General features: G+C 39.4%; 1 protein-coding gene across 14 annotated transcripts in view; it reads left to right on the top strand.

The window, feature by feature from the left end:
* Positions 1-15,321, top strand: part of Rnf111 (ring finger protein 111) — a 66,307-nt gene extending 50,986 nt beyond the window's left edge. For 5 of the 14 annotated variants that reach the window (XM_076926195.1, XM_076926196.1, XM_076926190.1 and 2 more), the window contains 7 exons: positions 1,553-1,901; positions 2,871-3,023; positions 4,260-4,386; positions 9,282-9,374; positions 10,310-10,405; positions 11,630-11,757; positions 13,653-13,811. In XM_076926195.1, the coding sequence (XP_076782310.1) occupies positions 1,553-1,901; positions 2,871-3,023; positions 4,260-4,386; positions 9,282-9,374; positions 10,310-10,405; positions 11,630-11,757; positions 13,653-13,770 (1,064 nt within the window). In that variant the 3' untranslated portion in view covers positions 13,771-13,811. Of the gene's footprint in view, positions 1-1,552; positions 1,902-2,870; positions 3,024-4,259; positions 4,387-9,281; positions 9,375-10,309; positions 10,406-11,629; positions 11,758-13,652 lie in introns of all 14 variants that reach the window. The other 9 variants (XM_076926201.1, XM_076926199.1, XM_076926202.1 and 6 more) reach the window with 5 other exon arrangements.
* The last annotated feature ends 1,626 nt before the right edge of the window (positions 15,322-16,947 follow it).

The following is a 16,947-nucleotide window of genomic DNA, read 5'->3' as shown; positions in this document are numbered from 1 at the left end:
TTTTCTTTTCTTTTCTTTCCTTTTTGGTTTTTCAAGACAGGGTTTCTCTGTGTAAGCCTGGCTGTCCTGGAACTCACTCTGTAGACCAGGCTGGCCTCAAACTCAGAAATCCGCCTGCCTCTGCCTCTGCCTCTGCCTCCCAATTGCTGGGATTAAAGGCGTGCGCCACCACTGCGGGCCTGAGAGGTGAGCATTTCAACAGTGACTTTGGAACATAAAGATTTTCATTGAGAACATAAAAGAAAGCATTTTGTTAAGGGCTTACTTCATAGCTTTTTTTTTTTGGTAAACAGACCTTCTTGTCTGTCTGTAGCACAAGATGTGACCTAAGGTGTGGAAAGGCAAGGGCAGCAATAAAAGTGTTTCACAGTTGTTTTGGGGGTGTGGGGTGTGGGACTTAAAAGGTTCCCTTTCCTCTGTACAGCTCTCTGTCAACAGTAAATCATTAAGGAAAGTGAGACATATTTAGAAAGTAGTTGCATGCTTGTAATTCTAGCACACAAGAGGCCGAGGTGGGAAAGTTACAAGTTTGAAGTCCGTTTTAATGATGTAACAAGGTGCTATCTCAAATAACAAAATAATTTATACTTGTGGGATATAGTTTTGTCCTGGCTTGAACCCAGGATGTACATCTGAAATGCTTTTCCAGAGGATCTGGGTTTAATTCCCAGCATCCACATGGTAGCTCACAACTGTCTGTAACTCTAAGATTTGATACCCTAACACAGACATACATGTGTTCAAAATACCAGTGCACATAAAATAAAAATAAATAATTAAATAAAGGGAATGATATTGTTTTTCTAGAGCATTTGAGTTTGGTTACCAGTACCCACAGCCACCTGTAATGTAACTCCAGCTTCAGGATTTCCTCTTCAGGCCTCCAAAGGCACCTACACATGTTACAAACACACACACACACACACACACACACACACACACACACACACACATACACACACACACACTCACTGGCTAGAGAAATGGCTCTCCATCTAAGCACTGGCTGCTTTTTCGAAGAACCTGAGTTCAATTTCTAGTACCTACATGGTGGCTCACAACCTGTGTTACAGGATCTGATGTCCTCTTCTGTCATGCAGGCATACATGCACTTAAACATAAGAACACTTACACATATAAAATACATGTGTAAATAAATCCTTAAAGATACATACTAGCATTAGTAAAAATTATGAAAATCAAACCAAAACATTGGTGACTGTGTGATAGTAAAAATGTATACTAATGTCTTATAGCTGAGTTTATTAATTATGGTAACCTTTAGGAAACATGTTTTGTAAATCTCTGTATTTAAAGTATTTCTGACACATACCTTCTACAAATTTTACTGTAGAAATGGTCTGAGCTCGTGTGTGTGCGTGTGTGCAAGTGAGAAAGGGAACTGCACATATAGGTGTCATCTCAGCATTTACTAGTTTTTATTGGGGACTTTTCCAGAAATTTTGGTCCAGTCCCCAGTAGGATGTTGTAAGTTGTAATGCTGTGAATGAAGTAGAGCTGTAAGTATTGACAGGAAACGCTTTTCTTGCAGATGCTTCCTTGACAAGACCACTGCACCATCAAGCCTCAGCTTGTCATCACTCTCATGGAAATGCCCCTCCTCAGACTCAGCCTCCCCCTCAAGTGGATTATGTGATTCCGCATCCTGTCCATGCTTTCCATTCTCAGATATCTTCTCATGCAGCATCTCACCCTGTGGCACCGCCGCCCCCAACACATTTAGGCAGTACAGCTGCACCCATCCCTCAGCATCTTCCTCCTGCTCACCAGCCAATTTCACACCATATTCCAGCCCCAGCGCCTTCAGCCCAGAGACTGCACCCTCATGAAGTGATGCAGAGGATGGAAGTTCAGAGGAGGAGGATGATGCAGCATCCAACGTACGTCTTGTGGTTTTAAGGGAATTGTACTTGCTTTTCCTCATGTTCCATTGATCTTTCAAGTATGAAATATTTTACGTTTTGAAACTAGGTTTCATTGTATATGCCAGATTGGCCTTGAATTTTTTAAACCCCCTGCCTTTGCCACATAGTGCTAAGATATATACCATCACACCTAGTTGGAGAAACAAATGAAACATAGCAAAACAAAGCAATGTGACTTTAGTAAATCTTCAGCTTAGGAAAAACCTTTTTTTGTGTTTTGGTTTTGGTCATGCTGGGCATTGAACCCATGGCCTTGTACCTAATAAACAAGATTTTATCACTAGAGTCTCTGGTATTGGGCATGGACGTACCACAGGGTAAGATGCTTTCCAGGATACACAGAAGAAATCCTGTCTCAGAAAGCCCACAAAAAAAAGTTCTTTTATAAATGATTATAGCAAAATAAAATCTTCTATCCTGCTTTATATGTTTATATGAAATATCTAACTGGTTTGTACTTATGATTTATGACATTTGTTTTTAGTTGTTTAATGTTTTAAAGTTGTATTTCCATTCTACTATTCTAACTAAAATATATATTGGAGACGTTTCAAGGAAATGTGGAATTACCTTTCTCATGGAATGATTTTTTTTTTTTTGTTGCTGTTGTGTTTTGGTTTTGAGACAGGGTCTCATTGTGTAGACCTGCACTTATTAGAGACCCAACTACTTTTGCTTCTGCCTCCCAAGTGCTGGGATTAAACATTTGTACCACTATTCCTGGTTTCTTGGATAATATTTAAATTAGAGATATTAGAATAAATGAGTGGTGAGTTTTTATAGAGTATCATAGACTTTTTTATTTAATAGTTTTTAATACATGTTTCTTAGTATAAATTAATTTCATGATTATTTATAGATTTTCATAATATAAGAGGATTTTTTCCTACATTAAGAAATAACCAATTATTCAATTATTTCCAGTGGTCTTTTTGTGTTCTGTGTTTCCAGGCGGGCACATGAACGGCCCCCGCCCCATCCACATAGGATGCACCCAAACTATGGCCATGGGCATCATATTCATGTGCCTCAAACCATGTCTTCACATCCTCGCCAGGCTCCCGAGAGAACTGCCTGGTTAGTACCTTCTTTATTTCAAACTGTGCTAGGCAGCTTCTGGTAAAACTGGGGGAAGAAATGCTTTGCACTGGAGTGCATGTCCCAATGAACAGCTGTGTGGAAAGACAGTTCTGCTGGGAGTAGTCATCTCTGCGTGATAAGTCTCAGAAAGAAAGGGCAAAATCTTGAGTTCTGGGGCAGGAGCCACTTGAATCAGGAAAAGAGCTGTTGGTTTTGTTTGGTTTTGTGTCAGATAATAATTGTGTGGACTGGGTTCATTATAGAAGGATCAACTCAGGTTAAGTAGTGTATCATTTCTCTGATGACATTTAAAATCCCCCTTTTAATAAGTTTTGGGTATCTATTGCTGCCAATTTAGCCACCAGGAAACACTGGAGAAACCCAGAATTTAGTGCTGTTGAACTGAATGTTTATCTCTGTTGACCACTCTGTGCTTCCTTCTACCCACACTCCAGCTCTCCACAGTCGAGCTGGACTTTGACAAATTCCGTAGATGGGAGGCTAGAGCTTTTCCTGTTTTCCTGAGTGTCTGTCTCTGAGGTCAGGCTCACAACCCTGCTTTAGCCACCTCCCTGTCACGCTTGTGTTTGCCCCACCTGCAGTGTCTACCATTGAAAGGAGAAATCTAGTTTGTGTTCTGGAGAAATCAAATAGGTTTGCTTAAAGTTTTCTTTTTAATCTGCTTGCTGCAGTTACTGTAACAGAGTACAGAGTGGGAGTAAGGGAGTGGACCCCTTAAGCCATTTCTGCTCTTGCAGGGTCACCACTCTGGCTTTTAGGCATTGAAAAGTTTTTAGATGTAGAAGCTCTTCTAATTGTCACTGACACCAAGTACCCAGCAAACACAGACCTGGGGAGCATGTTTCACATTCAGATGGGCCAACTGAGTCAACTCCATTTGGTGTGGTCCTTGAGGAGAGCCAGGTTCCTGGTCAGGAAAAAATCCTAGGAGCCACACCTCATCTTTCTTCCTTTTGTGACTGAATAAAACGGAGCTGAAATGCTCTCCTGCTTATGCTCACAAGATGAAGCTTTTTGAACATTTACTTCTGAAATGTTCTTAAAATTATTAGTAAAATCGGGTGGGGGGTGTGCTAATTCTGTTTGCCTTAGCTTTATAAGTTAAGAACCTTTAGAGGATTTTTGAACTATAAGTCTATGTTTCCACTTCTGTTGGCACTAAAGAGACTGTAAGGAAGACAAAAAGTTAAACTGCTCTCCTTTCTCCTGCAGGGAACTGGGGATTGAAGCTGGAGTAACTGCAGCTACCTACACACCTGGTGCTCTGCACCCTCACTTGGCCCATTACCATGCCCCACCTCGACTTCATCACCTCCAGTTAGGAGCACTTCCTTTAATGGTAAAGTGAGAATTTTTAATATTATGAAACATTTGCCTTAAAAGGAACATCCCTTTTCTAATTAAGTGTTGTATTAAAATATTTAGGTAAAGTAGATGTTTTGCTAGAATTTTGGAATAATTCTTATTAGCCAGCTGTTCTTTAAAAATAGATATATTGAAATCTGGGTTTATAATTTGAATTATAAAATATACTCTTGATGTACAAAATGCTGAGAAGTAGGCTTTTCTGCACACTGAGGTGACCATGACCTGCTGTCACTGAGATACAGTGGTACATTGGTGAATTTGCCATCAATGGATCGGATCTGTTTTGATGCCATTGGTAGTGTACCTGCTTCTCATTGACAGATGCAGATTTTGTTGTTACAGTGTTACAAAAACTATTTGTAATACTAACTACAGACATGAACAGACAAGAAAGTACTCTGTGTTATAGGGAGAGGCACTGCAGAGAGGCTCATTGTCCCTTGTGCAATGCAGCTTTGGACTTTGGGGTGCTGCTTTTGCAGAAGTCAAGGCTGGTGAGGAGCTGTCAAACAAGAACAAGCACTAGGAGTCCATGTAAGCTAGTGTTTCCAGATACACCGGCTGGGACAGCTCAGCCAGAGAGAGCATTTTTGACCCAGCACTCATGAACTCATAAGCCTGTGTTCAGCACCATTGAAAGAGGGAGGCGGAGATGGAGACGGGGGTGGGGGTGGGGTGGGGTGGGGGGGGGCGAGGGGAGACAGAGACACACAGACACACAGACACACAGAGAGAGAGAGAGAGAGAGAGAGAGAGAGAGAGAGAGAGAGAGAGAGAGACTGGCTCAGTCAAATAACAAGAACTGTCTCCAAAGCTGAGAAACAAAGCAAGAGTATTTTTTTAAACGTATATGGTCAGTAGTATCTGATCACACAAAAGTATAAAATTAGAAAGTGTTGACATTGGAATGGATTTTTTAAATAGTATAACTATCTGGTAAGAAGGGAGATGGTTACATTTTCTTTCCTTCCCTCTGTCTCCTTCTAATCTCCTTTTTTTGAGGTAGCAGAATTGAACTCATGGTCCTGTGCTTTCTAGGTAAGCACTGTACCACCAGGGGACTTTTTAAGAAAAATGAGAACTTGCAGACAGTAAACACACATTACTTGTAGCTTGGCTATGAAGGGCAGAATTGCTAGAAATTCCAGTAGTGTGGAACATTGAAGTTTGAAGGAACGGAAATGTTTTGACTTGACAGAAAGCCAGTAGAAAGAATTCCTTGTTCAGAGAGAGAAATAAGGAGTAGTCAATTAAGTATGGAATTATGTATGGGAAAAAAGAAGACTAAATTTGAATTGGAGGAGACGCATACACAAAAAGTAGAGGAAAGAGACAGAGAAAGGGTTTCAGAAGAATGATTCACATACAGAGGCAGAATTGCTTTTACATTGCTTGGAGGAAGTTGTTACTTGTCTAGTGTGATCTTAGTTATAAGTAAAGGTGTAGATAATGTAATATGTTTATTTTGAATTATTTTTCACATGTGAGTTGTCAGTATATTATAGTCTACTTAAAGTGTGTTTTAATCAGCACAGGCTGATTAAAAGTCCAGCACAAGTTGGAGAGGGCTGAAGAGATGGCTCTGTGGTTAAGAGCACTGTCTGCTCTTCCAGAAGTCCCAGGTTCAATTCCCAGCAACCACATGGCAGCTCACAACCATCTATAACTCTTGTTTCAGAAGATCCAACTCCTTCACACATGCAGGCAAAACACTAATGTACATAAAAATATATAAATTATGAATTAAAAATCATGGTGGAGAAAAATAAGAAAAATGATTAAAAATCATGTGGGAGATTCATTTATAAATTGATAGTTACTTATAATAGTGCTCTGTCTCCTTCATACATTCAGTTAACTTTCAGTTTTTGCTACAATAATGCTGCATAGTGACTGGAAACAACCACTGTAGAGTAAATTGAGTGCTGTAAGCTCCTTGTCGTGATCCTTGGTTTGTCTGTGTTTCTGTTTAATCACTGACAAATGATTAACAATGACAAACGCAGCTTTCATGGTATAGAATCCTTGAGATCTGTATTTGGACCCACATTAAACATGAGAGAAAGCCTGTGGTGGAAAGTGTCATGAGAGAAGCACGATACTAAATAGATGCAGGAGAGCTGAGAAGGCAGCTCAGCATCACTGGGAGCAACAATTCAGTCAGTACCAGTTTCTCAACACACTGCATGGCCATAAATGGTCATAAAGAACAAGTGTTCCCAGTGTAACAAATAAATTTAACCTGTGGCCAGGTCACAGAAAATGCAATCTGAAATACTCAGGATTTACTATACTGAACAGGTTTTTGTTTTTTTTTTTTTTTTTTAGTCTGTTTTTCAAAGATTTATTTACTTATTTTATTATGAATACATATACATAACTGTCTTCAGACACACCAGAAGAGGGCACCAGATCCCTTTACAGGTGGTTGTGAGCCACCATGTGGTTGCTGGGAATTGAACTCAGGACCTCTGGAAAAGCAGTCAGAGCTTTTAACCACAGCCGTGCAGCCCTGGTTGATTTTTTTTTTTTTTTTAATTGTTAAAATTAGATTCACTGACAGAATCAAGATGGGTACTCAAGAAAATGCCATGCTGTTTACTATTTAGAGGTTGACATGATCTTAGGAAAGCTTTAATTTCTTTCAAGTTCCTTTGCTACTACCCAGAAACTATCAGCTTAGTAAACTTGAACATACACTATTTATTTATTTATTTATTTATTTATTTATTTCCTGAGGCAGGGTTTCTCCAGGTAGCCCTGGCTGTTCTGGAACTCACTGTGTAGACCAAATTATCCTTAAACTCAGAGAGCCACCTGCCTCTGCTTCCTGAGTACTGAGAATACAAGGCATGAGCCTGGCTCTTTTTTTTTTTTTTTTTTTAAAAGAGGGACTGTATTTTGCTGTGTTGCCCAGGCTGACCTTGAAAATAGATCTAGCTTTAAACCATCTTAGCCTTCTGAGTAACCAGGGTTGAGTATGTCTCCCAACATCCATCTATATGCAGAGTTCTTTGTGTGAGGTTCTATTTTAAGGGGAGCCTGACTGTCCCTCTTAATAGAATGTGTAGTTGGAGTTATGGCTGGTCTTTTGAACTGAATATATAAGTTGAATGTAAGTTGATGTGATGGTTTGTAAATGCTTGGCCCAGGGAGTGGCCCTATTGCTTTGTTGGAGCAGGTGTGTCCCTATGGGCTTGGGCTTAAGACCCCCATCCTAGCTGCCTGAAAATCAGTCTTCCACTAGCAGCTTTCAGATGAGGATGTAGAACTCTCAGCTCCTCCTGCACTATGAATGCTTCCATATTCCTGCCTTGAGGATACACCTCTGGCTTACAGATTCAGAGGACTACACCTCTGAATCTGTAAGCCAGCCCCAATTAAATATTTTTTATAAGACTTGCCTTGGTCATGGTGTCTGTTCATAGCAGTAAAAACCTAAGACAGAAGTTGGTACCAGAGACTGGGGTGTTGCTGTGATAGGCCTAAGCATGCTTTTGTTTGGAAGGGTGTGGATTTTGGGACTTTGGATTTATAAAGCAGTGCAGTGTTTTAAGTGGGACTTAATGGGCTGTTCTAGTAGGAATATGGAAGACTTTGTTGCTGTGAGTCATTTGAACTGTGCAGACCTGGCCCAAGAGGTTTCAGTGGAGAACTTTAGTATGTGGCCTAGAGACTGTTTCTGTGGTATTTTGGTGATGAATATGGCTGCTTTTTGCCCTTGTTTGAAGAGTCTACTTGAAGGTAAAGTAAAGAGACTCAGATTAATTGCATTGACAAAGGAAGCCTCAGAAACGCCCATCATAGACTTTGTTCTCTGGTTAAGTCTCATGAAAAGCATTCTTAACAAACATAGCAAGCTGAGAAAGGGAAAATATAAACTATATGGTTCAAGTATTAAAGGAGCACCAGGAAGTGAAATGGAGCTGAATCCTGTGTTCAAGGATTAAAAATTGAATTAGGGGAGTGGGATTTGGGGCAAGATCCTACCCAGTTAAGTTTAGATCCAGGCATGGTGGTACATACCTTTAATCTCTCAGGGGACAGGCATGCAAATCTCTGAGTTCAAGGTCAATCTATAGAGCAAGATCCAGGACAGTCAAGTATAGATAGTGAAGGAATTGGAAAAGAAGAAGCTAGTGATAAGGTAATAGAACAGGGAGGCCGAGTTCCAGCTCCTGCAAGCAGCAGAAATCAACGTTAGCCATGTGGCTCTGCTTTATATTCAAGAGGAGGAGACTACTGGAACAATTGATGCTGGTTAGCTGGAGCTAAGAAATTAGCAGTGATTAAGAAGAAACCAGCATCACTGAGATGAAATCTTCTGGGACATGTTTTCTGAGGGCACAAAGAAGCTGTGTTCCAGAGATAGCCAAGGCTGTACCTCCTGCAGCAGCTGGACTTGGTAATGTTGTAAGAGTCACCCAAGCGCCGGGCGGTGGTGGCGCACGCCTTTAATCCCAGCACTTGGGAGGCAGAGGCAGGCGGATTTCTGAGTTCGAGGCCAGCCTGGTCTACAGAGTGAGTTCCAGGACAGCCAGGGCTACACAGAGAAACCCTGTCTTGAAAAACAAACAAACAAACAAACAAAAAAAGAGTCACCCAAGCAGTACTGGTTTTGAAGGCATGGAGGGGAAGGGTCATGAAGAGCAGCTGAGGCTTGGCATGTTCCTGCCTTGATGATGCTGGACTGAACCTCTGAATCTGTAAGCCAGCCCCAGTTAAATATTGTCTTTTATAAGACTTGCCTTGGTCATGGTGTCTGTTTATAGCAGTAAAACCCTAACTAAGACAGTTGAATATCTTCAAAGTTATCAAAAATCACAAATCTTAATTGACTTCATCCGTCTCTTGTATTACAAACAGGTCCCTGACATGGCAGGCTATCCTCACATCCGTTACATTTCTTCAGGATTGGATGGAGCATCATTCAGAGGTCCTTTTAGGGGCAATTTTGAGGTATGAAATAAAATAAGTGAAGATATTTGCCATGGTGTTTTTAGTGCAGACCAAATTTATTGTGTGTTTACAACTAAGTAGTATGGCTACTGTGGCTGGGAATCAGAAAGCAGCCAGATGTCTGGTTTTCTTGTGTTGCTTCTTGGACTTACACAAAGGTATATGAACAATATCTTAAGATCAGAATTAACTATTTAAAATAGAATGAATACAGCCTGGCAGTGGTGCAAAACTTTAATCCCAGCACTTGAGAGACAAACAGGCTGATCTACCTAATGAGTTCCAGGCTAAGTAGCACTGTATAATAAGACCCAGTCTTAACACAAAAAAGGGGGATGGCAAGACAGCTCAGTGATTAAAACCACGGACTGACTGCTCTTCTAAAGGACCCAGGTTTAGGTCCTTATACCCACATGGTAGCTTAGAACTGTATGTGACTCCAATTCTAGGGGATTCAGTGTTGCCTTCTGGCCTCCTCAGGCATGCACGTAGTATACAACCATATTACAGGGAAAACACCATCCACATAAAATTAACATTAAAAAAACCTTCTAAATCAGTAGAAACATCCAAACCATTTTTGTGGCAGGAAAATCGTAATTGTTTTCACTAAGCTTTATTGGTGAGAAAGAGTTTGGAGAAAGGAAAGCCAAGTGATTTGTGTGCAGCTTTGGCTCTCACTTGTGGTTGATATTATTTAGGACAGCTTGTTTTCTTGATGTAATGGACAGAATTCAGCTTCTGCCCCTATGTGCACATCCAGACTTGCTCAGTGCCACATGGTCATGTCCTTATTTACAAGGCTAGCGCTGCAATGCCAGCATTTATAGTGTTTCTATTATAGGTTTATGAATATTTGTTGTATTTGTATAATTGACAGTACTCTCAGAGGAGTATTCATTGTGGTTTTAATACTAGTTATTCATCACTTTCAGGAATTGATTCATCTGGAAGAAAGATTAGGAAATGTCAATCGTGGAGCCTCCCAGGGAACAATTGAAAGATGCACATATCCACATAAATATAAAAAGGTGAGGATTTAGTCCACAAAACTCCTAGACTGTTATGCAAATGTGTGAAATGGAATGTTATAGCTAGAACCTTGAATCCAGGATTCCATGGTGAAAAATTAGCTGAAACATATACTCCAAAACTGAAATCTTTTCACATAATCCCTGGTTTTCCTATTCAGACAGGAAGTCAGAGATTTCTTAAGTGTTCTCCAAGATACTTTTGTACATTTTATACTACTCTTACTATATTTATATGTATATATTGTTTCTTCTAGTTAAAAAAGAAACCTACAGTGGGACATCTAGGAAGCTTTCCTCACCACCTTATTTGTTTACAAGCTTTCAGCTCTTTCTCTGGTTCAGGTGATAAGGTATTCTCTGTAACCCAGACTAGCCTTACATTTGAGCTTCTGCCTCAGCCTCCAGAGGTGACATTACAGGTGTGGCTGCCATGCTGAGCTTCCATCTTCTCTTTAGTATCTTGTGCAAAATTCCATCATATAGTAATACTACAATTTTTTAAACTATTCTTTTATATCTAATGTGTGGCCACACCTGTAATCCCAGCACTAGAGAGCCTAAACAAAGGGATTGCATGGGTTTGAGGCCAGCTTGGGTTTGCAAAATAAAACAAGCAACAACAATAAAAAACAGTGATGGGGGAAAAAACATGGATAAAACACATAGTCAGGCCTCTTCGCTGATGTTTAGATCCTATCTCTCAAAACTTTAACCTTCACTGTGTAGTGTTATGTGGAAATTCCAAGTTAGACATGTAAAATTAGCTGTTTACCATGAACAGATAATGCTTAGTGTTGTAAAGAACAGTGATCTGGAAGTTACTGTTGGTATTTTTCATGTTTTCTAAGAGTATCAGTCAGGCATTATCACCAACTATGTCCTGTCTAAACTAAATTCTGTTATTGGAATTAATTTATAAAGATGTTTGAAATAGTCATTAGAAGAATAATTTATTTAACTATGTTGAAATACTAAAGTATCATCATCATGAATCAACAGTAATAGGGTTTAACCTAGAGAATTTTTACTGTATGATTTTGCTCATGCTGACTTTTAGGAGTCAATAATTAATTGGTAGTCACTTTATTCGTCTGTTAATTCATGACAGTGTTGTGTAGGAAATAAATTGCATATGAATATGTGGTCTTGTTTTATTCTTGTTTGTTTTAAATAAACACAGACTTTACTCAGTTGTTCAATAATGTCATCTCTGCTAATAAGGTAACAACTGATTGGTTCTCACAGAGGAAACTGCACTGCAAACAAGATGGGGAAGAAGGAACTGAGGAAGACACAGAGGAAAAATGTACTATCTGTTTGTCTATTTTAGAGGAAGGTGAAGATGTAAGGTAACTAGAGATTTCTTACTTAAAATCTACTTTTTAAACAAAAAGGACTGGATTATGGCTCAGTGGCAAAGTGCTTGCCTGGTTGCACAGCCCTGGCAACTTTGTGCCTTAGCACCACAGATAGGTGATTGATTCACATATAGATCAATAGGTCTTAAGAGGGCATGTGTTTAAAAGTAAACTGGAAACTAAATAAAGACTATTGCTGATGTATTGTTGCCACCTCTGTAAGCAAAAGAATAAGTGGATCAGAGTCTTCGTGCAGATGACAGAAGCATGGAGGAGAGAGTGCACCTCACTCTGTGCTGCAGCAGAGTCTGAGCAGGTACTTCTGTAGTGAACATTGTCTTCTGGAAATCATGCAGGAGTGACAGTTTGAGAGGATTTTGATATAAGGGAGTCAAGATCATTGCTATGCACTTTATTGACAGCACTTTTTTTTTTTCTCTCAGGTTTATGAGACAGGGTCTCACTGTATAGCCCTGGCTAGCCTCAGGCTCCATTTGCCTCTGCCTCTCTAAGTGCTAGGATAACAGGCATGTGCCTTAATGTCCAGCATAAGTATACTCTTGTGATTTAGCAATATTCTTGTCTTAACCTAGTATTATTATTTGAAAGTATTTTCTTTGTATAATTACCAAGATGATTATTTTGTCAACATCTTTACTTTCAAAATAATAATATAACATTTCAAATATAACAGCCTTTTTAAATTGCTAAAAATGTATTATTTTTCATATATATTTTGTGTTCATATACATTTGTACATCATGTACGTGCAGGTGTTCAAGGAGGCCAGAAGAGCATTGGATCCCCTGGAACTGGGTGCTGGGAATCTAATTGTGGCCCTCTGGAAGAGCTGCTGGAATATGAATAGCAACTCTTAATAATAAGTAGAAAGTTACTTAAGCAGCAGTTTCATCCTACTCTTAGATTTAGTGTTACCTGGTCTTGTCTGTCAGCTTTATTTTTCAGTTTCTAGTTGCCAATGTGGTGTGATATTCTGAAGTGCACATCTCCCATTAGCCCACCTATAAAGCAGTAGCGTTTTGCTAAGTGGGTATCCCAAATTGCCCTATGAAAATGGTATTCCTTACCTCAGGAATGTTGTTCAGCTTCATGTCTGAAGAGTCTCAGGATTTGAAGTAATGTTACAGTGATCTTTAATTCCTACAGCAAAGGCAAGTAAATAACTATGTATTTCAAAGAGTCTTCATAAGCATCATCATGATTTGATAGCTAAAAGTGTTTGCAGCATCATACAACAGGGTGTTTCCATCTCCAGCACATTGGCCACTCATGTACCAGACAAAACTACAGTAATTGCCACTGCTGCTTGACCTGATACTTCTCAGAAGTTTTATATAGTTTGCTTCCATAGACATGCCAGTTATTTATCTTGGTAACTGATACATTATATTGTCCAAAATGCCAGTTTTTTAATAAGTAATTCTTCTTGGAGAAGGTGTGTGCATGCATGTAAGTACCACAGTACACATGTTGAGGTCAGAGGACAACCTTGATTCCTACCTTCTGCCTCCTTTGAAACAGGGTCTCTATTTTTGTTCACTATTGTATGCACCAGGCTAGCTAGTTTTCTAGCCTCAAGGGAATTTGTCTCCTTCCCATATCCTTATAGGGGGCATCCTAGACTGCAAACGTGGCATGCCATTGCATGCTGTTGTTCCTGTGGGTCAGGTTGTCAGGCTGTCAGGCTTGCACAACAGTTACTTTGTCTACTGAGCCATCCTGCCAGCCCTAGTCTTTGTAACAGAAAGATGCTTAGTAACTCCATAACACTATTAAATTACTAGGTGTAACATTTACTTGCAAATCAATACGCCATAGAATTATCATGAAATTAAATTTTGCTTTTTGTTTTCTTCCAACGATAGACGCCTTCCGTGTATGCACCTTTTCCACCAAGTGTGTGTTGATCAGTGGCTGATCACCAATAAGAAGTGCCCCATATGCAGAGTGGACATCGAGGCCCAATTGCCAAGTGAAAGTTGACATTGTGTTTCAGAACTCTTGCTGTCCCTCTCATTCCCATCCTTCCTGGTACTGCAGTCAACCAAAGATGGCATGACTTACATGCGCAGATCTGGAAGCCTTGAACTCGGAGTGCTGACTCTGCTACATGGTACAGCTACCGCTAGACCTACAACTTATGTACACAGTTGATTTTGATGTATTTATAAAAGCTTTTGTGGGTTTTTTTCTAGATTTGACATTACTTCCTGTATCATTTTACTGTATTTTTGCATGATTCCTTGTATTGCATTTCTTTGCACATATTATGGGCTTGTGACCCTAAACTTGCAGGCAAGATTAGCTGCTTTAGTAAGTAGTATTTTGTGGTCTTTTGTTTTTTGTTTTTGTTTTTTGTTTTTTGTTTTTTTTTTTTTTACATAGTACCTTGAAAATTATGAATTTTTTTTATCCATTACTAACTTTTAATTTAATCATGTACTTTAGTTTAATGTATAAAGATCCTCTAGAAATGATAATATTGTGTATTAAGACATTCCTTAATTAAATTAGGACAAAATGGCTGCTGTATATTTACAATATGGGGTTCTGAGTTAAGTACCGCCCTTAATACTGGGAACAGAATGTAACCCATGTCAATCAGATGCAGGTGGTACTCACACGACCAGAGTGATCAATAGGAATTTTCTTGATGTATCCTTTCTTCCAGCACAGTGCAAGATAGCGATGCTGTTGATGCCGTATGTTTAGACTGCTGTTCTGACCCTATTTATCTTTCTCTCTGCCATTTGGAACTTTATTCCCTAACCCAGGTTTTGCTGCTGTGAAACAGCGTTGATGAACACTAAATATTAATTTGAGATAGCTGGATTGTATATACTTGCAGATTTAAAAAAATAGGGAAATTGAAAAAGACATGTAGAATTTTGTTAGGTCTTCTGCTAAGCACGATTAAGATATCTGCTTAAATTAATTTTATAAAGTCATTCAGTCAGAATTTAGGATTCAGTCATTGGCAGGTATCTATGCATTCATAGAACTTCTAAGGGTCCCAGGATCACTTTTAAGGGATTTTTTTTTTATAGTTTAAATAAAGTCAGCTGAATCTACATGTCTCTTGTTTTATTTCTCTCTAAACTTGAAAACAATAAATCTGCAGATACTGTGAGGTACAGATTATATTGTCAAGCTACTGTTGCTATGGTTATAGACGCCCACTTCAGACATTACCAAGAGTCGATCACTGACTTAAAAAATTTTAATTTCTATAGTTAAGATTTACAACATAATATAGAGTGAAAGTTAACATACTAACATTTCTCCTTTGGAGGAAGTTTTAATCCACTTCAGGATGCATATTATCAAGATACTTTCATATACAGGATAGCCTAATTTTATTTGTTTAAATATGCTTAATATGCCCAAGATTGCAAATGCATCCAGTCAGTAAAACACTGTCTGTATGTGGAAGACATGTTCCCATGGATCATATGTGAAGATGTCAATAAGCTTGCATTAAGCCACCTGCTTTGTAAGTGGATTGATTAATAAATAACTTATATTTCTATTGTCTTTGTGTTTTATAATTAGTGTTTATAAAATGGTTTACATTGGACACTTTGGAGTTCAAATGATATCCTCCTGATATTTGCATATTCTGTTGCTTATTCGTCCAGTCTTGCTTTTATATTTGTAAATATCATGGTACATTAATTTCATTATCAACATGCGTCTACAGAGTATGCATGCAGATGGAAGGTGGATATATTTAAAAGTAGACCTGTGAGCTAGCATGAAGCCTGGTATTAAGACATTTCTAAACTGCAGGGATCCTGAGATCCTTGCCTGACACTTAAAAAGAGGGCAGAAGTCCCTTTGATTACCAGTCTGCTTTATAGAAGATCAGTAAAGAGTAGATGGGCAGTGTCTGCTGTCTCACTGGGGAGAAGCCAGAAGGAAAACTGTGGTGCATACAAGACTGCATGCCATTAGAGAGCCTGAGTCTGCAAGAGGTTGAGAATGAGGGATGTGTGTGGAGAGATGACTCAGTTAAGAGGGGAGCTTGTGAGTTCAATCCTAGCACCTGTATCAGATAGTTTCCAAGCTCCAAAAGGATCTGACACCTCTGGCTTCTATGGGAACCTGCACTTATGTGTATATAGCTCCCCCTCCCCACTTTGCCCCCAACACACACACACACATACGTTTTTAAAGGGTTCAAGTGGAGAGTTCCATAGGAATTCTCTAGCATATGAGGTCTAGATACATAAGTCCCTGACCTGTTTTATAATTGGTATTGCTTTATATATGTTTGTTTTACTATTTTATTTTCGTGAGACAGTCTTGAGGATTCAGATTTTAAAAGGAATCACATGTCCCAACCACTATGTTTTTTAGCCAAATTGTAGCCCCATGTAAAGACAAAAACATACCAGCAACAAAAGACTTACTGTAGGTCACAGAAATGCCCTCAATGTGTTGGTGTTTTGTGACAACCGCCACAAAACTTGGTTTCAAGTACTTTTATTTGCTCACAGATGCTCGATTTGGGCATTGCTAATGGAACCTAGCTCGTCTTTCACTGTGGTCCTCCTGTGGCTACATTCAGCTTGGGAGTGCTACTGGAATAGTCTGTCCAGTATGCCTGACTTAGACATCTGATGCTTTCATTTGCATGGTGAGAACAGCTGATGGTTCACTGGGTCTTTTCACTGTCATCGATTTAACATGGGATAGCTAGGGCTCTTTACACAGTGGGTCAGGGATCCTGGAACTGCCAGGCCACTGTAGAGACCATGAGGCTAGCTAAGATGAGCAGGCAGGATATAAGGCCCCAAACCAATACAATTTGGCCATTTTAAATCCAGCATAGGGGCTTGCCATGTACATCAGATGGTAGAGTCCCTAGGCCTCAGGAAGCCCTGACAGTTTCTGACAGTGCAGTATACTAGTTGTAGTGCATGCTTGTAATCCCACTCAGGAGGTAGAGGCAGGAGGATTAGAAATTCAAGGTCGGGCTGGAGAGATGTCTCATCGGTTAAGAGCCCTGTCTCTTCCAGTGGTCCTGAGTTCAATTCCTTACAACCATCTGTAATGGGATCCAGTGCCCTCTTTTTGTCTGAAAACAGTGTTCATATCCATAAAATAAGTCTTAACAAATAAAAATAAAAAATAGTATTTAAGAAAAAAACTTAAGGT

This window comes from Arvicanthis niloticus, chromosome 27 (genome assembly GCF_011762505.2).
Source record: "Arvicanthis niloticus isolate mArvNil1 chromosome 27, mArvNil1.pat.X, whole genome shotgun sequence".
NCBI lineage: Eukaryota > Metazoa > Chordata > Mammalia > Rodentia > Muridae > Arvicanthis > Arvicanthis niloticus.
The sequence above is the reverse complement of the archived record's forward strand: the minus strand, read 5'-3'. Positions and strand labels throughout refer to the sequence as shown.